Genomic DNA, 26,074 nt, shown 5'->3' on the forward strand with positions numbered 1-26,074 from the left:
CCGCCGATCAATGTACAAAATTAGATTTTAACACTCTTGCACTCTGTTTATATAACAAATTATCGATTATAATCCCAGAGAGGCACGTATGCGAAGGTGCCGCAGACCTAGGCTCGGGGTCGACGGCTGTCTATACAGCTTTTAGCGTATTACTATATATTCTGACAGCCCAGCTGCTAAGGCTAAGAGACATTCCGGAAACTGGATGGCGGACAAGTTTGCGGGAAAATTCGCGATTTAAAGCTCTCACTCATCTTGACCGCTTGGGATACCCAACCAACAGTGTTTGTCGCAGTTTCTGGGACGAGGAAGAAGAAGAGAGCATCGAACACTATCTCTGCCACTGTCCCACGCCAGCCAGGACAAGCAAACAATTTTTCGACATGCAATTTTTACGTTCTTTAGCCGACCTGAAACCAGCAAACATTCTCGACTTTTTGTGCTAAAGAGCACTCGGTGGATCAATTTCTAGGGGAGGAAAGAAATAAATGCCTTCCCTGATCTTACCGCTCATTGTGTGGTTAAGTAAACTGGAGAAAAAAGCCCCCTTTCCACTCACATCCGCACAAGTTGAGTGAGTGAGGAACAAAAACTTCAAAAAGCACCCATTAACGTTGGGGCCGGTTTGCGGCTTGGTGTTAGCGTCTATGGGAACCTTTTGTCGTGAACACTACAACGTCTTTAAATTCACGCTTCACGCGACCTGCAGTGGTTTTCAGGCAAGCAGAATTTGAGTGGCATAACTGTGAGACATCAATAAGAGAGTTAAACAGCTAACTTGACTGCTAAGCGGCTTTAAGGGCCTTGGTCTCGCTCTCTTTCGATTGTGTATCATTATTACCAAGCTCGAAGGGATCTTAACGATGAACAGATGACTCGCGTGTCAGCTCAGCTGGAGCTGGTCGAAAACCAGGACATGTAGAACTGTAAGATGTTATTGAGCTCACAATTGTGTAACTCAAAATTATAGTTGATATCTTAATAGAGCAAACTTTGACTTGAACTAGGGGGTGATGATATATGAAAATCTGTGCAAACATAACTCACATACCAAATAATTAAATTGGGTTAAAACATGCAACTAAATATTAGACGTATACATCTGTTCTTACATTTCGTAACTCATTATTATAAACCTCGGCTTAAAAATGAAAAATACGATTTTTACTATTGGTCATCAATAGATGTCCGCTATGCAAAACGCTTTTGGTGATATTCAACGAAAGGCCTTCAGTACAAAAAATTTAAGTAATTTGCATTTAATTGCCAGCACCACCCAGTCAGTTTAAACATCAGCGTAATTACTGCCAAAATAAGAATTTAAATACAGCAAAGCTTCTTTTTAAATAACACTTCTGAATTTTATTACCGCATTTTGAGATTTCATTTCGACAATGTTTGATGAAGAAAAAAACGTATGTATGCATGTATATATTTGCCCTACAATAAATGTAAAAATAAAGAAGTTTCATTTAGATTTTGCAATTACTTGATTGCGATTTTCTCAACATCATAAAATTTTATGAGCGACCTTCTTTATAACTAAATAACAAAGGAAGTCATTTTCTTGCGCCCAAGTTAACGCGTAATAGTACTATGTAGTTATTGAAGATGTTCTGCTTGGTATTTTAACAAGGTTTTCACGTCAAATTATAAATGTGACTTTCGCAACACAAAGGGTATTGTTTTTTTTTTAGTTTTTCTTGCTTTAATATCAATAAAACAGGTTTAGGATGTCAGTAAGAGGAAGGTCTTCCAGCAAGCGAACATAATGGGTGTAACTATATTTCCCTGTAATATAAAATATGTAACTTTTAATGAGGCTTTGCCCAAAAAAATAACCGAAATAAAACAATAAAGATTTTCTACATTAAAATTAATGAATTCTTCAAGAATAAAAAGGGTATTCTATAACCTTTTGTTAGTTATAGTGGTTTGTAAGGCGCAATTAATTGAGTCAGTTACATACATACGTACGCATGGGTGAGACTTGGCAATTGGCATTGAGTGTACTCGAAATATGTACATATTTAGTATGTAGTAACTATGCAGATGCATAACAAACATATGTCGCTACAAATGACTTCCGACACGAACTTGTGTCAGTACATCCACTTGCACATGATGCATTCGCTGCAATGGGAGGTGTTACGAAAACACCGAAATATTATTTATTTAATTAGGAAATGTATTTGGGACACAAATTTAAAGAACCTTAAGAGTGGTTAAGTTTTACAAATACTTCAAGATTTTTTTTCTTTGTGATTTTAAAGTTGAGTGACTTTGATGAGTTTGACTGCGCAGTTTGGGGCTCAAGTCTTTTTTTCAGGTATGAAGATTAGAGTGCCAACGACAGCGCTTATTTGTGTCTCCCTTATTTGGGAAAGAATATAAATAATTGTTAAAGCGGTTGGATACGTTTCATGCGGTCCGTCGATATAAAATCGTTAAAAAGCGAAATCTCTAACATAAGAAGTACCGATTATTCATCTTTTCCTGAACCATTTAGTATTTACGAATCTGCTAAATACCTCAGAACTTTACTATTTGGCACTTTAAAATTTTTTTGATCAATGTTATTGTGGCTTATTAACATTTTATTTTTAATATTTTTATTGAGCTCTGTGCCACGATTGTTTATTAGGATGTGGTGATCTCCAAAATAGCTGCGATAACTTCTACCGCTTAGACTTTGTTGCTTTTTCAATTTTGCCTAATATTCATTTTTTTTACTAAGTTCATTCATATCTATCTATTTAGGCATCTCTAAATATCTAAGTTTTTCACTTGAATATTTAAACATCTCTGAATGCCTAAGTTAATATACATATGTATGTATGTATAGCATCCAAACAGGCACCTAAATATGTACAAAGATATTTAATTAAGTATGCCCATCACTGGTATCCACCTATAAAAAAATGTGTTCAAGTAACCGCTATTGAATTCGCGTTTTTTAGAAATTTTCTAAAATTATATTAGCATTTATTGACCAGTCTTGGTTACATTAACCACAAATATTTACCCAAATTTGATTTAGCTAAACCTACGACCATTATCTGCCCACAGCTGCTCGTTCACAAAATACTGTTATATAATTATCGATTTCTTTCTCTTCGTATTTGACAACAAAATTTACACTTCGAAGTGAATGCGAGGGAAGGCTTTGTGTAAATATGATAGATAGTGTTTACGTATACATACATACATACATACTTCAAAGTAGATGAGATCATTCAGCAGAAAAGCAACCAGCTACTTCCACTTTTTGTAGCAAATTGATACTCATCGATGACCAGCGCTTGTACAAATGCACTTTCTACGCGGTCGAATGAACAAAATGTTTTTTTTTTTTTGCTCAATTGAATAATTTTGTAAACTATATTTTGAGGTTGGTATACATAAATATGTATTTTGCTAGGCATTTTTGTATGCACTTACCAAAATGTATATCTATATGACCATGCTGACTTTGTTTTAAGGGCTCTTCGTATTTTTCTTTGTTATAAAGGTTCATTTCGTTTTTAGTTTTGTCATTTTAGTTGCGATTTTTCAATTATAGCTATGCCATTTTTTGCCAACTCTGCTCAGCATTACATAAATTGTATCCATCACCGGTCGCAAAAGTTGCGCTTCATTTATTGCATTTCTGCCATTTCTTCGATGAGCTAAGAAGCAATGCGAAATCATCGGTGAATGGGAAAGTGTAACGGAAAATCGAGTTCGTTGCTTAAGTCTTTTGTCTGGGCTATGGGGCTAAGATTGCCCTGCAAGCAAGCAATTGCAGCCTAATAGGGAGGATCGGCTATACATATGTATGTGCAGCGCGGGACTACATGCATCAACGAAATCACTAATATGCCCTGCGAGGCGCGCACTCATTGCTTTTGTAAATAATTTATTTGCTTTTAAATAAATTAAAGTACAAAATCAACTCGTTAAATGTAATAAATTATAAAGTTAAGTGGTGTTTAGCACACATACAAGTATGCATGTAGTACATACATACATATATGCACATCTCATAAACCAGCTGCGCTCGCCTTCCCCATGAACTCTAATACCGTTGCGGTGTCGCAGTGCAACATTGAAGCTAGTTTTTTAAACAAGATCTTTTCACACAATGCATGCTACAGCAACAACACAAGCACTAAAATACTATATACTACATAAGTATCTCTGATAACAACAAATTACAAAAATAAACAACTAGCACACAATAACAGTCACATATGTATGTACATACAAAACGTAACCAGGAAGATGACGAAAGCAGTGAAAAAAAAGAAAAGGAAAAAATTTCAAGAGATCCGACAGATCCGTTTATGACTTCACGAGTGAGTGTGTATAGCTACATAAATATGTAGGTACTTGTAATCGGCTGTGGTGTAACAACTGGTCAGTGGGTGTGCGCACAAAAACCAGCCAAAAAACAGCTGGGCCACCGTTGTACACTGGGGTATTTGGTGCGCTTTTGTGCTTCAAAAAAATTATGGTAAAATTTTTCTTTTAAGTTATATGCTAACTAATTCAATTTTTTTGTTGCATTAGTTTGCTCGCAGTTGAAAGTCGCCATTTTTATTATTTTTCAAAGTGAATGTTTGTCATAAAAAATTGTTTCTTGCCAACATTTTTTAATTGATCCTTCAACTTCAGGTAATTTTTTCTTGTGTTTCAACTATAAAAGAGTTGTATGCTATAGATGCAATGATTAGGAAAGTAGTTAAAGTCGAACAAAATATATTTGGCATATCAACTCTGCACGGTTAGATTCGATTTTTCGAATGCTTGCTTCATTTGGCTAATAAACTGTCAGTTAAAAAATAGCTGATAAAGGAGGAATTGGGCAAGAAGTTTGTATTAGAAAACACTTAAAGTCCAGAATTCGGAGAGAATTGAGGAAGAAATTGGTTTAGTTATTGATGAACCAAAGCCAAGATTTGATAGAAACAATGTTAGACTTTTTTTTTTAAATGCAAAAACAGCAGCATTAATAACAACTATTGATCGAAAATATTTCAAATTTTCTTTTAATTATTTCGAATTCTATTTTCTCGAGCAAAGGGAAATGACCGCACAATAATTTTCAAACGGACGTTCTCGCAATCAATATTTTTACTAATAATACATATGCATATATGAAATTAAATTTTTTATTTCATTTTTTTAGTTCTTCTCTCCGCCGTTTCGCGTTTTCATAACTTCTTTTCGCCATCTGAATACGAAATTTAAAATTATAAAGTCGTTTGAAACCATTTACCTGCATTTTCGGTTTACATTTTCCTGGAAGCACCCATATTTAAATAGACAAAAAAAATTTTTTTTTTTAATTTCATCAAAGATTGCACGCTAAAAATAAGGGAAAAAATTATTTTTTTGATCAAAGTTTGCTTTTGTAAAAACTAGAGCAATTATTAAATTTTTCTGTAAAAATCACTAGTTTTTATATTTTTTTATTTTATAATTTTACTCTAAATAACGATTAGAAAAGTTTTTGCTGGATATCAGTCTTTTTTACTTAAGATTTACAATAACATATAAATGTAAAATAACAAGAAATTAATGTCTAAAAGTGAATATTTTTCGTATTTCTTATACTTATCGACGTAAATCAGACAAAGCGAACTTTAAGAACTAAAAATGAAAATTCAAGTGTTTTTTAATATTTGGGATGAGAATCAGAAACCCAAAGAAAAAAAAAAATTTTTTTAACCGGTGTTATCAAATAACTGTTTTTTCTTAATTAGACCTATTTTAACTAAAATTAAAAGAAACAAGCTTTTAAGAGAATAAAACGCCACTGTGCGCTGGCCAACTTCAATGGTGACCAATGAGCAGTTACGCGATTCACAACACTTTCGTTGATAGTGTAAGGCTCTCCATGGCATTTCTATTCGTAGTGCCAGAGACATACTCTTTCATTTACTTTCGATTTAACAGCTGCTCTTGAGCCATTTTCGGCTGATCAAGCAACTATTTTAACAGCTGAGTGGTAAATAAGAAGTTGAAAATTTAATAAATTTCAACTAGGCACCGTTGCCAGTTATGACTCAGAATACTTATGTACATGGGCATGACTTACGTACATATGTATTCAAACCTAAAAGAGGTTTCTAGCATTTAAATATCGTTGGCAGTAACATTTATCAAACTGTCTTCATTTGCGTTTAAAGAAAATGGGTTATTAATCTGCTACTGATGAGATGAAAAAAAACACATTGCGACAGTTAAAAAATTAAAAAAAAATAAATAATGATGAGTTGAATGGTACAGTTAAAGTCACTGAGTATTAGAGGCAGTACTATCCATAGATTACACTGTGCGATACTCCAAAATACTTGTGCGGCGACGTTATTTTTCTTGTAGGTATTGTCGACTAAAACAAGAACCGAAATATGAGATTTGCCAAACACCGTACCATTGCGCATTTAAAAGTCTGTAACTAAGTTGACTATAAATCGATGTTAGACCTTAGACCTTTCGAATAAACACTTGAGGCCACGCAAACCTACTCACCACTCAAAATTTCAGTGGAATTTTGTAAATAAAAAAACATTAATATAGTTTGAAGCGTTACAAAAACTACTTTTACTTTTACTACTAGTTTTAAACTTTGTACAAAATTTAGGAAATTTCCACCAACTTTTAAATTTTTGAATAAAACCTTTTACGAAAATTTCGGATACTAGTTTAATAGCCGCATGCGCCACAACGTATAGAAACCAATTCTCAACCAGAACCATAATTTTAAATGGCTATTAAACTGCCGAAATGTTCCTAACAATTTTGATTAAAAAGTTTGAAATTTTGATAAATTCTTCTAATATCTTGTTTATATCAACACCTAAAGCACTTTGATCCAGTTCGCTGTGATTCAAAACGGAAGCATAAACCAACTTTAAATACGCTCAGAAATTCGAAAGTGTATTGACTCGAATTTGTTTTCAAATCACCTTTTTATTTCTCAGGTATAAGCACATCACTCAGTTGATGCGAAGTGAAAACAGGTTGGTTTTCTTTATACAGCCCATTTTAAATTTGAATTATTATTATAACAAATTTGAATTGTTGTTCGCTTCCATTTCGGTACACCGCGCAAATTATTTAAGAAATATCGAATAAACACATTTTTAACATATTTTGTTTACTTTTGAATACGGTTTCAGCGAGTGCGCTATAATGACACAGGTATAAATGATTGAAAGAAATATATGTGTTGTGGCAAATCAGCTTTTTGTTAATGCGGTTCTTGCGTAGGTATAAACAAGGTATAAATTTTGTAAAAAAATTTAAAATTTTATTTACATGCTTTGGTTAAATTCGGAATCAACAATTCAAAATTGGTCTAGAACGGCGATGGGCACCATCTTGCCCGCGGGCAAAGCTCTTTTAAGCTTTCAATACATTTTACATAAATTGCCAATTTGGCTGATGTTGTGCTACAATTCTGATAATTTCACAAAAAAAAAAAATCACAGCTTTCTCTACTTCTTTGAAGTGATTCCATCTCATCGACCTCAAGGACGCTGCGACATGAGGGGTCAAAAAAGTTCCGTAGCCTTACTGAGAGAATTCCATGTGGACAATGACCTGTGAGCACCACACAACAGCGAGAGCCGTGGCTTTGCTAGCGTAAGGAGCTCTTTCGACCGTCCCTAGGTCAAAAGGATTCTACAATTCCACATGTCTTAGTTCTCCGTCCAACAGTGAACCACATGGCGTCAGAGGTGCTCGGTGATAACTTTTCAATAGTACCTTTTTTGCCAAGCCATCAGTCACACAGTTTGCCCGCAATGTCGCTGTGGTCCGGAATCGAAAGTAACCTAATACATATATAAGTCCTCCGACTCGATTCACTGAGTGCATTCAAATGCATCACCATTGCGTTCGGGGTCTTGACAGCCAATTGACTATCGAGTATATGCTTACCTCCTTAACTGATGTCACACTCTTCAGTAAAAGTTGGTTGGTTGGTAGAAACGTCGCCTGAGCACTAAGATACGCTTTTTCTGAGATCCCTGATATTATCTGCCTTTGTGATTCGCAGTTTCGTCAAACTGCTTAGATTTGCCAACGAATCTGTTTGGCCAATGTCCCGTTGGGGGATTAAAAATCGTATATACGAGAAAGTTATTGCCCATTTTACTGTAGTTGCCCTCTCGCTAGGCAAGGATTCGGTTTGGCAACATGGGTTTACTTTTTTGAATGTGCGTTCCTGCTGTTTTTTTAATATTATCCTTTATTCTCTCCATAAATTGACATCATTCGCAAATTACTCTCGCCGATCTCACTTGAATCGGCGCAAAATTCATCTTGGCCGTGTCGGAAAGGATGTTCAAAATTAAAACGAAGGAATTTAATTTAAACAACTTTAAACTTCTTTCAGTCAGGCTTTGTTTTTAGACCCCTCAAAAAATTTCGGAGTTACTTAAGGGATTGACAACCCAAGTCAAATCGAAAATTTCTTGTTTCATTTTAAAAAATTCTACTATCGGCGGCTGAGTGGAAGGTCGCCCTATCTGGGCTGCACATCGACATTCCAAAACTCAAAGTACTGCGAAATTTACAATTTCTTTTGAGTTCATTTCATGATATGCTAGTTTTACGGCTATACTCAGTATCAGTGACAAATTCTTGTCACAGTTTTTATTACGGAAAAAAATACTTTTGAAGATCATTTTGAAAGTCACATTGAATAAAAATCTATCTCGAATTCAATTCCCGTTCCCAAGTTAGGAATTTAATTAATTAAACATGTTCAAGAAATTTTTTCTTTTTTTCCAAACCACTGCCATTTTGTTAAAAAAAATAATAATTTATTCTCTACCTAAAAATTGTCAAATAGCTTGAAAAAATTTCTTAACAAAAAAACATCTCAGAATGTGAGAATACGAATGACCTGCTAAGAAATAATTAGCAAACCAAATTTAGCTTCACTAATGCTTCCTATAAAGAAAAAAAGTATAACTACTTAAAAAAAAAAACTTCCTATCTTCCATAATCGGTATTTTAATTTACGAAAATGCCTGCCCTCAACACCTGCCTTGTATTGGCGATTACCGCCTCTGCGCAGCTTTCGAAGCTGACAATAAAGTTTTCAATGACAATGGCAGCATATTTGGCGCACAGTTAAACAGCTAATACAAATATTTACATATTTAATTTTTTTTGCGCACTAAAACCAATCTTAAGAGAAAAAAAAACGAAGTCGAATCTGCTTTAATCAACTCACAGACTTCATAGATGAGTGCGCTACAGCTGCAAATTTTTTCCACTTATACAATGTAATTTGTTTATTTTATTTCCTGTAAACAAAACGTAAGAAAAAGTAAGTGAAAAAGCAAAGGGAGAAACGCGCGAAATTGACAAGCAGCGATACAAACAAATGCTGCTCTATATTTGCTTGTTCGTTTGCTTTTACGCGGGTAACACTCATTTGCACGCCAGCACCGTTTGTGTTGAAGTTCAAGTTTGTAGCGCCAGTCTTTCGTTTCGGCCGCCTGCCTGCGCCCTAAACAAAACTTACACCTTCCTTCACGCTCGCTGCGTAAATTTTTTTTTTCTTAACACATTTTTTCGCAACCTGTGCGCGCGACTTTTTGAATACCTTCTACTATTTTCTTTTTTATTTTTTGTTTTCTATAAAATACTATATCACTGTTTTTAAACTTCCTCTTTTTCGTTCGAATCACGTTTTGCTATTTACGATTTTTAACATAAATTTTTGGTGTTTAGCCGCTTTAGTATTGCAATGTATGCTTTACCACTGACGGTCGTCGTTAAACTGAGTCTGTGCGGCTGCTCACTTATGCGTCAAATTGTTGTTGATATCGTTGTCGCGGCTGAAGCTCAAGTAGACAAGTGCGCGCACTCTCGCGGTCAACGGAATATTTAAATAAAATAAATATAAACAAAACGTGCAGACGAGTATGTTATTAGATTGCATCACCAAAAAAAGTTGCGATTTTTCCGCCGGGATTACAAAATTTATTATATTTTAAGACATTCACCAAAATTTTTGGGAAAAATATTAAGATTTAAGTGAGCTGGACCGGTATGAAAATACCTCCAAAAATGGAGTTTTTTATGAATAAAAATAGTTTCGTATAGAACTTTTTGTTTTTTTTTATCTGGAAATCAAAATATATTTTGAGGTCGGTCAAAGCGATCGAAGTTTTCCAAGCATTTTATACAGGGAAAAAACAAGTTTTCGTAGAAATGGTATGGAACTCTTGAAAATCAATATTTTCGATCGGAAAACTTCCTTTCTCTTCAGGAGACTTCCAATATCAATACCTAACTGTTTATTTAACCTTTTTTTTTAATACTTAAGAGTTTTGATTTATCCCCCATTACATTTTCTGGCAATTTATGGGGGATTCGGCGGACCTGTAAAATACAGTTACTGTGAAACAATTTTTAAACAAATAATTTGATATTATTATTGTGACCTCCTGAAGAGAAACAGAGTTTTCGATCGAAAACTATTGATTTTTAAGAATTCTAAACCATGGACAACATTCAGCGCTTTGGGCCACCTCTAAATATTTTTTGATTTCAAAATAAAAAAAAATGCGGGTATATTTTTTTCGGTATAGAACCATCCTAGGGGGTGAGACATAAAAATTCCGACTTTACTTTTTCACATGCGTTTTTGGGCCACCCTAGCATACACAAATACATACATACGTTTTGTTAATAGCGCACACATAAGATATAAAAATAGGCTTATTCGTAGTAAATTTAATAAAGCAAAAGAACTTTACCACTAAACATATGTTTACTCAGAAATCGGCATACATTTTTTACGCCCTTTACTGTTTTCAGACTTCACCAAGACCAAGACCTCATTAGATGGGTTTTAATTATTAGCCTCCACTTTTTCGCAGCTATTTAAACTCTGATATACATATTCATTTGTTTAATACCTTCATTTTACAAAGGCACACATGGCCATCGTTGAATATATGCATCCTTGATCCATTACGCAACCGCTTCAATGAACTTGACTGTTGCTTGACGAGATTTGCGGCAAAGAAAATCGTGAAAAAAACAAGTAAAATTGAATGAAAAATTTTTATCTTTAATTTTAGTATTTCATAAAATAGTAACAACTATAAAAATTACCTGCGGCCAATGACAATTTTTTCGATTTGTGTGTAGAACAAAGAATTACTGACTGACGATTACTTGAATTATTAAAAATATCGTCGTTGATACTGTAAAACGTTCTACGGCAATCATTACTTTTTGTTCTGTAGCGATCAATCACCTGCATTGGAATACATCTGTAAATTGTTCTAACGTAAAAAGGCAACGGAAAAACGGTCTATATCTTGCTACTGAAAGTGAACTATTAATAAACGCGTTGTACAGTATCGCCGACGATATTCAAAATTCAAAACCGAGATCTGGAAGCAAGGTAGAGCGATTTCCGTATTTAAACCTCCATGATTTTAAAGTGTGGAACTAGGTGTCTGCTACAGAGCGATAACCGTACTCGCTTCAGAGTCACCAAGACGCTCGCAACCTTACTAATCTCCGGGATCATCTTCCCATCCTCTCATTAGCATGAAATCCGCAAGACGTACAGAGCACCAGCTCATTACTGAATGTCTTAACTACGTAAATATCTGACGACCTCAATAAGCAGCAATCATGAGCCCATTTTCCCATTAGCATGGATGCTGCCCAGGTCCTTCGACCTGTGCGGCAGACAGTAAAAAGAGTTGAATGAATGTTGGTTACCGAAAAGGCGGCATATTATCAACAACCATCTTTAACTTGTATCTCTCAAAATTATCTTAACATTCGGATGAGGCACTCCTTTAATAGAGACTCCATTAACATTAGAAACATATAAATTTTTAAAATTTATTGCAGTGATCGAACAAATTCTCGCACACTTCTAAAACTTACGCAATTTACTACTACATTAGCTCATTTTCATCATAAAGTGGCTTATATTCAATACCACTGACTTTAAAATCCAAATGTAGTGTATAGTTATCGAAAAAATAACACTGTGAGACAAATGGTAGGGGTCAGTGGTCAAACTACCAGGGAAAGTTATATCGGTAAAAAAGAAGTTATACATGTCCCGGCGTTTCGCTGGGTCACGTCTAGGAATCGAGATATATTGATTTGAAGTTAGTAACTATCGTATAGGGGAAATTGTCACCTTTGGTGGTCTTTTTTTGACATAACTCGAGAACCACTAGTCCGATTTTGCTCAAACAAATTTAAAAAAAATTAAAAATTACAATTCCTTTAATCTGTTCATATAACGCTTTTCTATATAATCAACAGTTTTGCCGGTAAAAATAAATGTATGAAGAAAAAAAATATTTTTTGCCTAAAATATTAAATTTTTTTATTTTTTAAATTCATAAAAAATCCAAAACGGAAAAAAGGCAAGTCGTATAACTTTCACGCAAAGTCACATAACCTTTAAGCAAAATGAGACATAGATCATGAAAATCGATGGACGCGTTTCGCTTTTATTCACAATTAAGTGAAGGTATCAAGGCACATTAAACAGGTAGTATCAGTAGAGTAAAAACAACATTTGCGTGTATTTTGTTGTTGCTTCTGGTATCGAAAGTGTCAACAACTGTTCTGAATTTTTTCTTCTAAATCAAAGCGTGCCATGTGAAATACAAGAAATTATAAAAATAAAAAATTGAAATTGGAAAAAATAAAAATTGATGCAACTTTCTTTCCTAGTAAATTTGTTTGCTTCTCGAAGCATTGATCCATCCTTTGCAAGGCCCAGTAATCAGCGGTCGTTCTGCCGAGTTGGACGAACGTTCCAAAAGCTGCTATTCAATCGCTTGTTTTGTATTTTGTATGGAAAAAGGTTTCACAAGCAAATGGATTTTAACAACTTATAATTTTCGTGAGAAAAAATTAAAAATATTTGACATTTTCGAGACCAAATAATTTGAAAATAAATCAAATCAGCTGCTCTACTGAGCACCTGTTCAATGTACCTTGGAAGGTATCTCATTTTGACATTCTTGTCAAAATTTAATATTTTAGGCAAAAAATATTTTTTTTATTCATACATTTATTTTTACCGGCAAAACGGTTGGTTATATAGAAAAACGTTATATGAACAGATTAAAGGAATTGTAATTTTTAATTTTTTTAAATTTGTTTGAGCAAAATCGGACTAGTGGTTCTCGAGTTATGTCAAAAAAAAGACCACCAAAGGTGACAATTTCTCCTATATGATAGTTTCTAACTTCAAATCGATATATCTCGATTCCTAGACTTGACCCAGCGAAACGCCGGGCCACGTATAACTTGTTTTTGACCGATATAACATTTCCCGTTGGTTTCATCCCATCCCGATTTTGACTGTCGCATAGTGTAATCAGTAAAACAACCCTTTTCACATTCGAAAATGCATTTTTTCCCCAGGGCGATGTCCTAAGAAAAGTGGGGCATTCAACTTTGCATTACCTAGTATCGAGAAATGAATAGGGGTATTCTCGATCCGGTGCATACTGCCTAGCATGGAGGATAGATAGCATAAATAGCATGATTGGCTAATTTTGTTGTTGTTTGAACACATGAAACAACAACAATCATGCTATTTATGCTATCTATCCTCCATGCTAGAGAGTATGCACCGGATCGTGACAACCCCTAATGTGTTTTAATATGAAATTTTTGAATACATTCGAAAAACTACAGACAGAAGGGAATTGAATATAAGCCCTCGATATGTTATTTTTCATTTGTATTTAAAATTTAATAAATGCAGGAAAATAATTTAATATGGAGAGGTGAACATTAGATAAGTTGCAAAGTGAATATTTCTTCTACATTAATTAACATTTTATTCTAATTATGAACATGTTATTGTTTCAAATTTAAATTTGGGACAAGTAAGGTACAGTGCAATACCTAATGCAAAATCACACTTTTTATTATAAACTAGATAATTAAAATTTAATCTGGGAATGTTCACAATACCCTCATTTGCTTAACTATTAGCAGTGAATGCATTTTTGGTTATACAGTTACTTACGTTGCTGCAAAAATTACAATAAATTAATGACTTTGTATTTAATAGCTTCAATGGCAATGTGTTGTGCTTTAAACTTAAACTTAGTTAAATATTATTTTTAGCAAACACGTCCTCTTATGGCCATTCATCGGCTGATAAAGTTACACGCTCATCATGCACTGTGTGAAAAACTAAGCCGTTGCCTTCCGGTTTATGCCAGGATGGTAGTAAAACGCAACGCCAAAATTTTCTAAAAAAAAAATGATTACATATTACACATGCTCTGACAAATTACAACATGAAAAATACGAACCTACCACGCACCAAACCCAGAAATAACTTCCAATTTTTACGTGCACCAAAATTATATGGGTTTACATAAATTTTATTTTCTTTCAGCATGCGTTCAGTTTCTTCTTGGTTAATAAGCGCTTCTATGCTTGTTTCACCACGTGTTATCATTTTTGCATGCCATATCGTTAGCGCACCCAACGCCAGTACCGCAGTCAAATTTGTTACGGTCATAAATATTAAAGCCCGACGCCTCCCAACTGAAAATATGTCATCTTCAGTTATGAGCGGTGTAGGCAGTAGGTGTTTAGCGGGCAGCAGTAGGTCATCATCGTATTCGTGGGCATGCGTCTGTTAAAATAATAAAGCTTGAGTGGATTTTCAAAGGCGGCACTACTACTTGCAAATTATCTTACAACCGGTATGATGTGTCCACTGAGGTTAAATTTAACTGGTTGCCCTTCTAACGGTTCCGACTCTATCCAACTATCACCATTATCGACCCACAAATATTTATAACCAATTTCAAAGCCGAAAACAATTAGGAAAAGACAACCGATAGTAGTATAGGCCATGTAAAGGAAGAAGTAGCGGTGATTAAAAAAACCCACGCAGTTGTTAAGCCACGCTGTAAGAATTGATGAATGTTTGAAACTATTATGGAAATTACTAAATAAATTCTGTGAATAACACTTTTATTGCCGTCATGTCATCACATGCTTTACAATAGCAGAGACAGAACTCCACCCAGCAAAACATATGCGGTTATTTTTGTTATAACATCATGAATAACAAAAATAACCAAAAGTATTACTATTTCGAACGGAATACCGTCTGTTTAAAGTACGTACGACAGTGGTGATCCATTTTTAATATACATTTGTTGCAAATAGAGCAGTGATGTGTGCGCGGCGCCTTGGGTGAATGACACTTCTTACATATTTTGCGCACCTCAAATGTGCCATCGTCCTAAAAAAATAAACGTACGTACACATGTAGTATGTATGTATATCATTGGGACTAAAATGATTTACTTACTATTTTTGGCGGCTCTCCAGGTGGTGTTATCACCCCCATTATATAGTGGAAGACGACATTAAGCAACAACCAGTTACCAATAATGAGTAAGACCACGGTAGCTTTGGGGCTTTTCTGCCACCAAAAGGGCAAACCAATCCAATAAGCTATTAAAACTACAGCTATCGTCAATCCCGATACAGCAAATAGGAAAAACTAAAGTATGTGTATTATTAAACTATGTATAGTTAATATAAACGATTTTTAAGATCGTAATATTTACTGGCCCTAAAAGATGTGTGTAATTATCGACGAACCAGAACATGGGTTCCAAACAAGTATCTGAATCGAAGTTTGTGACCAGTCTGTGAAACCATGATTTTGCATAGCGCCAACGATTACGACTTTTATTGCTGGAGCAAAGAAGAAATTAGGTTGAATTTCATATGTTTTAGTTTACTGTAACTAGGACAACTTAAGATTACCAAACTTTTAGCACTTACATGCAGTTTTTTAATAAGGCAATGGACCGCCAGTTGAAACGACTCATTTTTATTATAAATATGTTAGCCTTAGCTCTAATGTCCTAAGTTCTAATGTACTTCCACTCACTCAGAGCCAGTTTATGTGTTACATTTGTTGATTTTATTTAGCAAATTGTTCAGCTTTAAAAAGATTAATGTTTTTCTTATAGAGCGCCACTAAAACGAAAGAGCTTAATTTTTATAACGATAAACAAAAAAACAGCTGATGGGAGATAATGTAGCTTTTCTAAAGGTAAAGGTGGAAATACACCATACAAGCTGTCTGACAAACCCACGTTTTCCATTTCGTCATACACCATTCATACATAACTCGTTCAAGCGGAGCATTTTAGTTTTCTTATTGTCTTTAATGGCTGCATTTTTTATGCATTCCGGATAATCCCATTTCACAGCCGGAACAAACAGAATGTGTTTGAAATATACGTTAAAATATCATCAGGAACGTTCTAAAGAATAAGTTAACAAAACGGTTTATTCCAAACGTTCAGAATGAATAAAGAAATGCAGCCAATCACCCTCATTGCGAGAGTCGTGTCGGATGCAAGTCGTTTTTCGAGAGTCGAATCGTATCGAAAATTTCACGTCATTGCCTAAAATTTCCACTCGACTAGTGTATTAAAACGGAAAAACTTGGCAGCACTGTATAGTTTTCGACAAATTTCGTCGTTTACTTTTTTCAGCACGACAGTAAACAATGCCAATGTTGTCGAGTCGTACAATTTAGCCTAATTTACGACTTACGCAATGAGGCTGAATATAAAAAGTTTCGTCTTCTACATTTTTTCTCACCTAGAACCTCACTCGGTGAAGTTTTGATGCAAATGACAGCCAACCTAATATTCACGCACTCTGGCAAACTGCTGTGAATTCTCGAGGGTGAGGACGACGCAACATCCACGAATGACAAAGATCTACGAAGGTTGAAGAACAGGAAAAAGCGCCTTGTTCATCAACGGGTTAGACATAATAGTTGCGTTTTTTTACTCATTTCCAGTAAAATCCAGTAAAAGTTTTTACGAATTTTCGTGTTTTGGCGTTTTCGAACGCAAAAACTTGCAAAGTAGGGGAAATTGAGAGAGCGAAAAATGACAGCTGAAGTTGCAAGTTTTTACTTGATTTTACTTGTAAGAATTTGCCAGTACGAAAAACAGCTGATCGCATGTTGCTGGATGAAATTTAAACCAATAACGAAACTGTTTGTGGCTTTTTATTGTAGAATTTCACAAAATAAACCTATTTAAATACAAAATATATTGTTTTATAAGGAATTTGCTGCGAATAAACAACCAATTTATCAGCTGTTCATGAAACTTGCAAATTATTACTGGAAAAGCGTTCGCGTACTTTTTTGCAAATATTTTCTATGAGAGCGAATTCTTAGAAATAAAGTTATTGGAGAGTTACTGGCAAGTTACTGGATAATTTGTAAAAAAACACAACTAATGCTAGTGGCTGCAATTTCATTCCAGCTGAATACACGTATGTCACAGAAGTCATCGCAGATTTCATCATAACTGCAAGTGCAGGATACACGCATGTCTGAGATGTCATCACAGATTGCATCCCAGCTGGAAACACAAAATAAATACACGCCATCGCAGTTGGATGAAAAGATCATACAGCTTCGGGAGAATTTAGTAAAAGATAAATCGGACAGGATAAAATCGAAGAGCGGCAAGATAAAATCGGAGCGCTAATTAAGGAAAAACAGCACAAAGTCGAAGCTAAGGAAGATGAGCTGGAAGATCCCCTCCGAGATTTGCAGTTGAATCGTCCAGCTGCATCGACAAGTGCTCCCAAGGTAAAAACTCCATCCTTTGATGGCACGATTCCTTTCCAGGTCCTAAAGCTCCAGTTCGAAAACACGGCTAGCCCAAACTAGTGGAGCATGGAGGATAAATCCGCTGCGCTGTTCGTGGCATTAAAAGGACCTGCAGCGGAAATCTTGCAGACTATTCCCGACAGTGAAAAGAACAACATGGGTGCAGTGGAAAGGCGTTATGATAGCGAGCACAGGACGAAAATTTACCAGATGGATCTGGTCAATCGGAACCAAAAAGCCAACGAGTCTGTACAGGAAATCGCCTCAGAGATCGAGAGGTTGGCTGCTCACTTAGCAATTGGAGATGCAACTGCTGAACACCTTGAAGGAGTAAAAATCCAGCGGTTCATCAGCGGAATGAGGGACATATATACCAAGCGAGAGACGTATGCAAATCCAAAGGCAACATTTGCTGAAACGGTCTCGTATGCTCAGACACGTGAAACGGCGGCGCTCCTAAGTAGGCCAGCCAACAAAATACATCGAGTAGAAGTAGAGACACCTGACGTGATGAACGAGATCCCGAAAATACTCAAGTCGATCGCAGGTAAAAATACTCGTGGTGCAACCGAGAAAAAGGATGGCTCTGGAAAATGCTTTAGTTGCGGAAAACCAGACCCACGCGAATGTAAGACGGGTTCCAACAGGTCTAACATTTCAGCAGTACATAAAAGCTGGTCTTCAGCTGAAAAATTACTCACGAATTGCAAATTAACACAATTTTAACTGAACTTCCACTTACAATTCAAATTTCTCTTTGCCGCTGATTTGTAGGCAAAGGTTTATTTAATGGTTACCTCAACTGTCAAAATCGGCAAAACCAAAGTAGCGGTACAACAGACGGCGCCACCTTTGATTCACTACACCGTGGTTTGAGCTAACGGGAAATTTTGTCGAGTTTCACAAACCGCTTGTGTCGTGTACTTCGTCCTTAAAGTTTAAGTATGTGCATTTTTGTCCCAAACCGATTTTGTGTAATGCATTTATGTCGCATTTTGGGCCCAAAAGTCATTCTTTTGTGTAAAGAAAAATGTCAAAATAGTTCCACCCTGTACTTCCAATGATTTCCGAGAGTGCATTCCAGACAATTGTGGGAAACGAAAAAAATTGATCGCAAACAAATCGCAATTAACAAATTCATTAGAAAATTCTTATTAAACAATTGTGAAAGTGTATATATTAAAAATAGTGAATTAACGTATTCAAAAAGAAGTGTATTTACCTAATCTAGAAGCCATATTCAAAGATTATATTGAACATAGAAGTCCATAAAACGCAAAAATTACTGAAAAAAAACATTGAGGCCTTTCTATGGGATCATCGGCACAAATAATTGAAAAATAAACACTTCGGGAAGTTTTTGTATTTAATATAAATGGATCAAATTCGACCTGCAGGTATTTCTAATTTATGACTCAAAGGGTAAACTTATCACAACAAAATATAATTTTCATTAACGTTTTTTTTCATCTACGAAGAACCATCGAATTTGAGCGGTGCCACAGGAACTGCAACTGAAGACCAACCTTTGAATAGCAATGAGGAAACTGTAAATACTAATGAAGCAGGGGAAACACCACCCCCCAGTGAAGGCACCAATGAACTCAGCCGTTCTGTATCTGCCACAAAACCCAATACAACTGAGGAATCAACTGCAGGTCTCCCTTCTGCTGAAAATGAAGCAGCTGTTCAGCCGTCCGCAACAACGTCAAGAATCGAGCACGCGATTAATGAAAACATTCCTCAGCAACTGCCCGATACAGAGAGTAATCGGCAACAGTTACCAGATGTTTCCACACTGGCCGTTGAATTAATCAATGATGCGGTAGCTATCATACAAGACGATATTGGCTACCAACAAGAATCTGTACTCGTCCCAGACAATGATTTAGTTCCTGATTTGGAACATCCCGTCGCAGTCGCAGCTAATATGGAAATTGAAACGGAACAACGAGAGGTTGCTGAAGTCAGTTCAGATCAACAACCAGCTCAGGGGCCACATAGCGGGTGGTATTCACCAGTGTTCAGTGATGACGAAAATGATGGCGATGGTAATGAAGAAGATTTGCGATTTGACCCTTCACCGCTAATTGAACCGCTTTTGGAGGATGACGATATGGTTGAACAAAGAGATGAAGAGGATGATGATGAGCAAGCAATGGCAGAAAATGAGGCTGAGGACAACATGATACTAGAAGATATATCGGACGACGCTTCATCATCTTCAGACGCAGTTTTCGATAGTATGGAGAAATAGGTTTTAAATTTGCTAGTCACACATTTTTGTTTTTATATTTTAGATGATCTGATGCGTGCTGCTTTCAGAGAAATGTTGGTGCAAAATAGACGAGGTGGAGAAAATTTTATGCAGCGCTTACGCAGCGCCTTCTTTACAATGGAACATAACAGAGAACGCCGGCGCGTAGAACCGGAAAATAGCGAATTAGAAATCGAGGAGCCGGATCCTGAAAACCCAGTTACCTTTGATACAAATTTACCAGCAGAACATTCATATTTGGGTGAGAACATGAACCGCGTGTCTGGTGTGCATTACTTGGAAGTTGGCAAGGAGTACAACATGATGCTTTTTATGCATCAACACATCTTATTTCCTGGCGAAGTTCTGCCTTTCATGATCTCTGGGTCAATAATAGATATGGATACGGAAAATGGTATGCTCTTTGGTGTATGCTTCCCAATACTCTGCAATCGAGAGGAAGTCGGCGATAACTTTTATGGGGTTACATGTCAAATCTATGAAAAGGGCATGGACGAACGTGGTAATACGTTGATTAAGTCACGTGCACTGCAGCGTTTCGTTACTAAAGGCAGCCAAGTTACTGGGTAACATCTAGTGAATATTTCAGTATAGTTAGTTACGTATATGTTTGTTTTCTTTATTTGCAGCCCACTTTCATTCATTGCCGCCCATCCGCAGCTTAAGGTCTATGGTTATGTGAGAATCCTTCCCGAAATATATCTGCGTGAACCTCTTAAATGCATTAATATGGGCTCATTAAATCGATACCGCGATATAGAGTCCATGAGCGACACGTATAAACGCTATCAAGCAGCCACAACACCTTGGCCTGCACACGTCTATGACTATTACAGCATTACAGCGATTGTAGAGAAGGCGCGTTCTCAGCTAGCACATCACAAAATCGACACTATGCCAACAGATCCAACTCAGTTATCATTTTGGTTGGTTCGCAACCTTCACCTATCAGATAGCCTCATGAAAACAATTTTCTTGACAGATTCAGTGAATATCCGCATGAAAATTATATCAAATACATTTACAGATGTGAGTTACATTGGTATGAAATCTTTATCTTAATTCACGTTAACATATATTTACAGGATTCGGTTTTTACATGCCGTTATTGTGGCAACCGCATCGCAAATTGTCAACAACTTTTCGCAATGTCAAAACACGGAGTGCAAACTCAGTACTGCAATTCAGGTAGGACTAGAGTGAGATATTCATTCTATACATTTGCTGACCTATTGACTTTCACTTATAGCTGGATATATACATGAAACGAATACCGTATATCAACTATTACCAGACGCAATAACTTATAGCGGCCAATCATCTTCAAAATTCAGTTGGTTTCCTGGGTAAATCATTTTATTTACGTACTCATACCTATAAACATTTAAATTACTAATTTAACATGTCTTTGTCACGCAGCTACGAATGGCACATTATTGTTTGCAAGATCTGCTCACGGCATATTGGATGGAAATTTAAGGCGCTCGAACCCAATTTGGTACCAAAATCGTTCTTTGGGATTTCCAGCTCCAGTGTACGTATAGGTTCGCCGACACCGGGAAATACCAATGAACGTGCAGCCGTTTTTCAAAGTCTAATGAGATTGGCGCGTACAGAAATGCAATGAATTTGGAGAGCGGTGAAGCGTTTGTACTGTTGCAACCATTGTTGCGGCTTGAGACTTAATAACCGTGCTCTTCAGCCGCAAGCAAATGAGCTAAACATCATTGATTTGGTATGACTCATATGTTTTAGTTTGGATTGCAGATTTGATTGTGAAACGTTTCACCCATTATTGGAATGCAAGAAAAATGAATTCGAATGAAAATGTTTCTATTATTTTAGGTGCATACTCGTAAAGGTAAAATGTTTGCAATTGTCAAATAAACATATTAGGAGTATTCTCGGAGTCTTGAAAAGTCTTTGCACGGTGCATAGGTTGCACGAAAAAACCGGTTTTCCTATGGGACAGCTTGCAAGCCGTGCAATCCGTGCACCGCAAGGCTTTTCAAGATTGCGAGTAGACCCCTATTGGCTTGTGGAAAGATAGTACGTACACACATACACATGCTTATGTATATACATATGTACGTACATATGTGGCTGGTACACGAATATTACCATAATTTTGTTTAACCAATATCGGTCTGCTATGTACTTATATATTTTTTTAAATGTTCCAAATCGAGTGCCATCTAGTACATATATATATAATATATATATGGATGTGTGCATATACGAACGTATATCATATTTTTCATTGAAATGTATGTAACATCTCTTTAAAAAAGAGTCACTAGACGGGTCGTGAACTTTATCCGCTACCATGCTCTGTAAACAAGTAAAATTTTGAAATTAACCAGTATGAAAAAGAAAATAAATGCTTTGACCACCATTGTAAGAGTATCCCTCCTTGAAAGGTATATTCGTATTTTATTATTTTAGATTTATATTAAATCATAAAGTAAGAACTTTTGAAAGAATATTTACATTAATAAACTCCCATTTAATTCGGGCTTACTCTCTTCAGAAGTCTATATATTTACAGTTTAATTTTCCAATAATTCGGCGAATGATGTTGAAAGTTTCTAAAAAATATAAACGAGTTTAAATAGACAAAGTAATTTCAACGTAATTCGGACTTAGCTTAAAACTTACTGTTTTACAAAATGGGCAGGCACCAAAGGACACACTGAGAAAATTCTTTCCATCAGTAAGTGTATTGAACCATTCTTTCAGGCACGATGCATGATATATAAGCGTACAATGGGGATTATCACAGGACACAATCGGTATTTCACCTTGATCCAGTTGATAAGAGTAGCAGATATTACAAAATTGTTCCGCTGCTGTGGCCTCGTGCTCTCCACCTAACCATCCGCTACCCGGCGGCATAGGAAAGTAACACAGGTCGAAGATACGCAACAAATTTTTATGTATATCTAATTCGGCGTCCCATTCACGTAAGCCATCACTTAGTGTGCGTCGCAATTCTTCAACTGCTTGTGTCGGTCCTATGACCTGCAAGGACATTGAGGCAATTGGTGCGAATGGATCAACGATGACCAGTTTGAGGTAGACTCGCTCGCGCAGCACAAACAAACGCCAATTGTGTTTGGTAGATACTGGCGGTGATGGTTGCACAACATAGCACAGTTCGTCGATATCGGTGAAGTTATCATAAAATGGCTGCAAGTCTTCTAAATACTTTTGAAATTGCTGCACCATGGCAGCGAGATTATTATACTTATGGAGCTGTTCTTCCCAATCAAAACAGTCGGGTAGACTATGCTCACTTATGCGTAGACTTGGAAGTTCTACTTGCAGATAATGTTTCCCGTGCAGAGCAAATTTGCAGAATCGTAAGCGGCTGCAGGCGTCATTCAATTGCAGCTGATAGCTCTCGGGCGAGTAGATGGCAACTATTTCTTGGTAAATATTTTCTGGTAGCGTATCCTCACTCCTACAGCTAAAAGTGGATATCTTCTCGCATTGCTTTTGTAATAGTTGTGGTATATTTTCCATAGCATCATACAGAGTCCAGCCGGACTGTAGGTTCGTATTTAATATGGTAATGAATTTATTTTGATGCGTCTGCAGTAATTCTATAATCGCATCTTGAAGTTGAGGGAAATTCGGGCACAAAATTTTTACGCGAAACCATTTTCCCTAGCAGTTTATATGTACATTATATATATGTAAATGATAGTAAAGTTTAAAAATCCTTGTTTCAATCATACCTGTATTTTCACTGTTCCTTTCGCGTTTGAGCCAGTGACTATAAGGCCGGGATATTGCAGAATTAAATTCTTCCAATTTTCACTTTGCGCCATTATATGATGTTATTTTACAAAAATGAATAACCTGTGAGATATTCCCTTTATATTTTACATTTGCTGGTTCAATAAACTAAAGTTTGGAGATGTCGCTTTTTTGCTGGCCAAGTAATTCCTATCCATTTATATAGAATATTGCTGGCCAAGTAATTCCTACCCATTTATATAGAATATAAGGAAACAACTTTAAATAAAAAAAAGAGACTAAAGCATCCCAAAGAGAATCTACGATTGGGTAAGGGCAGACGTGTGTGCGTCAAAACCTTGGTACATTCCCCCATCTCCTTGATCCTACTGTTAAATATTTGAAAGTGCAGTAGATTTCCACTGCACTGAATCTGAGATTTGGAAATCCAGGAGGATTTCCCATATATTTTCCAGATTTCGGTTTCTTGGATTTCAATCAGATTTCAACGATTTCTCATCGACATCTTCGTGAAAAAAATTAAGAGCCACATTAGGGCCACGATAAAAACCGTGTTTCCTATGGGCCAGCTTTGCAAACCGTGCAATTCGTGCACCGACTGCGAGAATAACACTTGTGTATTTAATATAGCCGCGACTGTTGAGGAAAGTGCCTAAATGTACGCCGTCATTTCTATTGTGAAATTAAGTACAAACCACACATTCATAACTACACCCGTCAGGAAATCGCAATTAAGTGCGCTGAAAATATCAAACCTAGATACTGAAATTTCGAGGTTGCAATCTTCATAGCGTAATTAGGCACTTGAGACTTCAGTGGAGTGGGAATGTACTACATATTGCATTACTCTGTTGACTCCTTAAAGTAGGGAATCACGAATCTCTATTCAGGGGTCGTACCAACCAGCTAATGGCACTGCTCATTTTTATTTGCTATTAAAATTAATAAAATCACCAATTTTTGTGGCTATTTGGAAGTTCGCGGTTTAAAATGTTTTGGTCTCCAAAATTTTTCTACAATAGTTCTGGAAGATACATACATCGATGTTTTTTTTCCGATGTGCGATGTTTTTCTCTATAACCATCCCATAGGTAAAAGCACAAACAGTCAACGACGTAGCGTAGACGTAGGTTGACGCAGACACGATCTATCTTATGGGATTCGCGTGTTAACGAAAACTCACCACCGTATGGCGGTGACGTTGCCGTTGCTTTTCTCTCTCTCTATCAGCAGTAAATTTGATATGCTGCTACGTACGTCAACCTCCGTTTACGCTGCGTCGTTTACTAACTGAGCTCTAAGTGAAAATCTACGAGCACAATTTTAATACAAATTATTTATTCTTTAGGTTATTGGTGTTGGCACAACTTGAAATCTTTAAGTCGCAGGCTTCTTTGTAGGACTGTGTTTATGTGTGTGTATATTGTTACGATTATCCTCGATTCGCCACGATATGTGTGTATATAAACGTGAGCAATGTATGTAAATATTACTCTCTTTTAAATCAAAGTCCAAATTCAACTCATTTATCTTGTATGGCCAACATTTAAAAAGTTCGCTATTTAAAAAGATCGATGCATCGATACATCGATGTTGCTCCCCAAAAAACATCGAAACATCGATGTGCGTAAACATCGTGCGTAAACATCGATGTTTTTCCAGCACTAGTCTACAATGTTTCCACCACGAACAGTGTGGCGGCGCGAGATAAACTTTAACAAAATCATTGTTTATTTATATTTGGCCGTTAATTGAAGATTCTGTTGATTTTTTTGAACTCAAAACCGGGTTGAAATAAAACAATCTATTTTTGTTGTTTTTAAATTAAAAATCAACAGAATGTTTAACAAAGTCTTTCAAAAAGTTTAAAAAATCCCGTTAAAATTAAGCAACTTATTTATCGAGTCTTATTAAAACGAAAATGCCTGGAGTTACTGTTTGTTTCTACCTGAGCTTGTTAATCTGGTTATAGAAATAAAAAGTAAGCAAGTCAGCAAGTAAAGGCTTTCTAAGGCTGAGTTTTGTCGTCAAAAGTAAGGATGTTAGAGTCTAAGAGCCAATTTCAAATGAATATTTAAACGGCACTTAAGTTTAATTGTGGATTGTTGTTTAAATACCATTTAGCTCTCGTTGGGTTTGAGATCAACTTTTTTAAATATGCCAAACAGTTGGCAGCACTGCTGTTTATTCCTTGAAATTGTTGTTGCAATTGCATGTTTGTTTACATTTTCTGCTGAACGGCTGATTGTTTTAGGTGGGATTTGGTGGGATGGATTAAACAACCTACCAATCAATCTTGGTTGTTGGGTATAAACACAGGGTTGCATATCTCTATTTAAATA

At 36.1% G+C, this 26,074-nt stretch overlaps 3 protein-coding genes across 6 annotated transcripts; 1 reads left to right on the forward strand and 2 right to left on the reverse strand.

Annotated features, from left to right (window-relative positions):
• Positions 1 to 13,753: 13,753 nt before the first annotated feature.
• LOC118738506 (palmitoyltransferase ZDHHC16A) lies at positions 13,754 to 16,039 on the reverse strand. 2 transcript variants are annotated; one of them, XM_036469443.1, is made up of 7 exons: positions 15,829 to 16,039; positions 15,609 to 15,738; positions 15,347 to 15,541; positions 15,160 to 15,277; positions 14,725 to 14,936; positions 14,335 to 14,659; positions 13,754 to 14,267 (listed from the first exon to the last, which is right to left on the reverse strand). In XM_036469443.1, the coding sequence occupies exons 1-7, from the start codon at positions 15,873 to 15,875 to the stop codon at positions 14,209 to 14,211; spliced, it is 1,086 nt and encodes a 361-aa protein (XP_036325336.1). In that variant the 5' UTR covers positions 15,876 to 16,039; the 3' UTR covers positions 13,754 to 14,208. The 2 variants fall into 2 exon arrangements, with proteins under 2 accessions (XP_036325336.1, XP_036325335.1); XM_036469442.1 differs by having other exon boundaries at positions 14,331 to 14,659.
• Positions 16,040 to 18,746: 2,707 nt separating this feature from the next.
• Positions 18,747 to 22,365, forward strand: LOC118737738 (protein cereblon homolog). Its single transcript, XM_036468465.1, has 7 exons — positions 18,747 to 19,089; positions 19,171 to 19,935; positions 19,993 to 20,536; positions 20,600 to 20,999; positions 21,056 to 21,158; positions 21,220 to 21,316; positions 21,390 to 22,365. The coding sequence occupies exons 1-7, from the start codon at positions 19,068 to 19,070 to the stop codon at positions 21,595 to 21,597; spliced, it is 2,139 nt and encodes a 712-aa protein (XP_036324358.1). The 5' UTR covers positions 18,747 to 19,067; the 3' UTR covers positions 21,598 to 22,365.
• Positions 22,352 to 24,746, reverse strand: LOC118737739 (E3 ubiquitin-protein ligase FANCL). Of its 3 annotated transcripts, none has more exons than XM_036468468.1 (4): positions 24,687 to 24,746; positions 23,711 to 23,834; positions 22,629 to 23,639; positions 22,352 to 22,558 (listed from the first exon to the last, which is right to left on the reverse strand). In XM_036468468.1, exons 2-4 carry the CDS (start codon positions 23,801 to 23,803, stop codon positions 22,520 to 22,522), a joined length of 1,143 nt encoding a protein of 380 aa, XP_036324361.1. In that variant the 5' UTR covers positions 23,804 to 23,834; positions 24,687 to 24,746; the 3' UTR covers positions 22,352 to 22,519. The 3 variants fall into 3 exon arrangements, with proteins under 3 accessions (XP_036324361.1, XP_036324360.1, XP_036324359.1); XM_036468467.1 differs by having other exon boundaries at positions 24,636 to 24,713; XM_036468466.1 differs by lacking the exon at positions 24,687 to 24,746 and having other exon boundaries at positions 23,711 to 24,455.
• Positions 24,747 to 26,074: the final 1,328 nt, after the last annotated feature.

The sequence above is a fragment of the Rhagoletis pomonella genome, unplaced genomic scaffold, assembly GCF_013731165.1.
Source record: "Rhagoletis pomonella isolate Grant_MI unplaced genomic scaffold, Rhpom_1.0 Rhpom_scaffold_00004, whole genome shotgun sequence".
NCBI lineage: Eukaryota > Metazoa > Arthropoda > Insecta > Diptera > Tephritidae > Rhagoletis > Rhagoletis pomonella.

Bases quoted from the DNA above. Each gene is read 5' to 3' on its own strand.
- LOC118737738 (XM_036468465.1), top strand. From the start codon at position 19,068: ATGGATCAAATTCGACCTGCAG. The intron at 21,000-21,055 runs GTGAGTTACATT...ATATATTTACAG, and splicing joins TATCAAATACATTTACAGAT to GATTCGGTTTTTACATGCCG. The intron at 21,159-21,219 runs GTAGGACTAGAG...TTTCACTTATAG, and splicing joins AACTCAGTACTGCAATTCAG to CTGGATATATACATGAAACG.
- LOC118738506 (XM_036469442.1), bottom strand. From the start codon at position 15,875: ATGAGTCGTTTCAACTGGCGGTCCATTGCCTTATTAAAAAACTGCAT. The intron at 15,278-15,346 runs GTAAGTAAATCA...TTATTTTTTTAG, and splicing joins CTGGAGAGCCGCCAAAAATA to GACGATGGCACATTTGAGGT. The intron at 14,660-14,724 runs GTAAGATAATTT...TTATTTTAACAG, and splicing joins GTGGACACATCATACCGGTT to ACGCATGCCCACGAATACGA.
- LOC118737739 (XM_036468468.1), bottom strand. From the start codon at position 23,803: ATGGCGCAAAGTGAAAATTGGAAGAATTTAATTCTGCAATATCCCGGC. The intron at 23,640-23,710 runs GTATGATTGAAA...ATAAACTGCTAG, and splicing joins AAGGAACAGTGAAAATACAG to GGAAAATGGTTTCGCGTAAA. The intron at 22,559-22,628 runs GTAAGTTTTAAG...TATATTTTTTAG, and splicing joins CCTGCCCATTTTGTAAAACA to AAACTTTCAACATCATTCGC.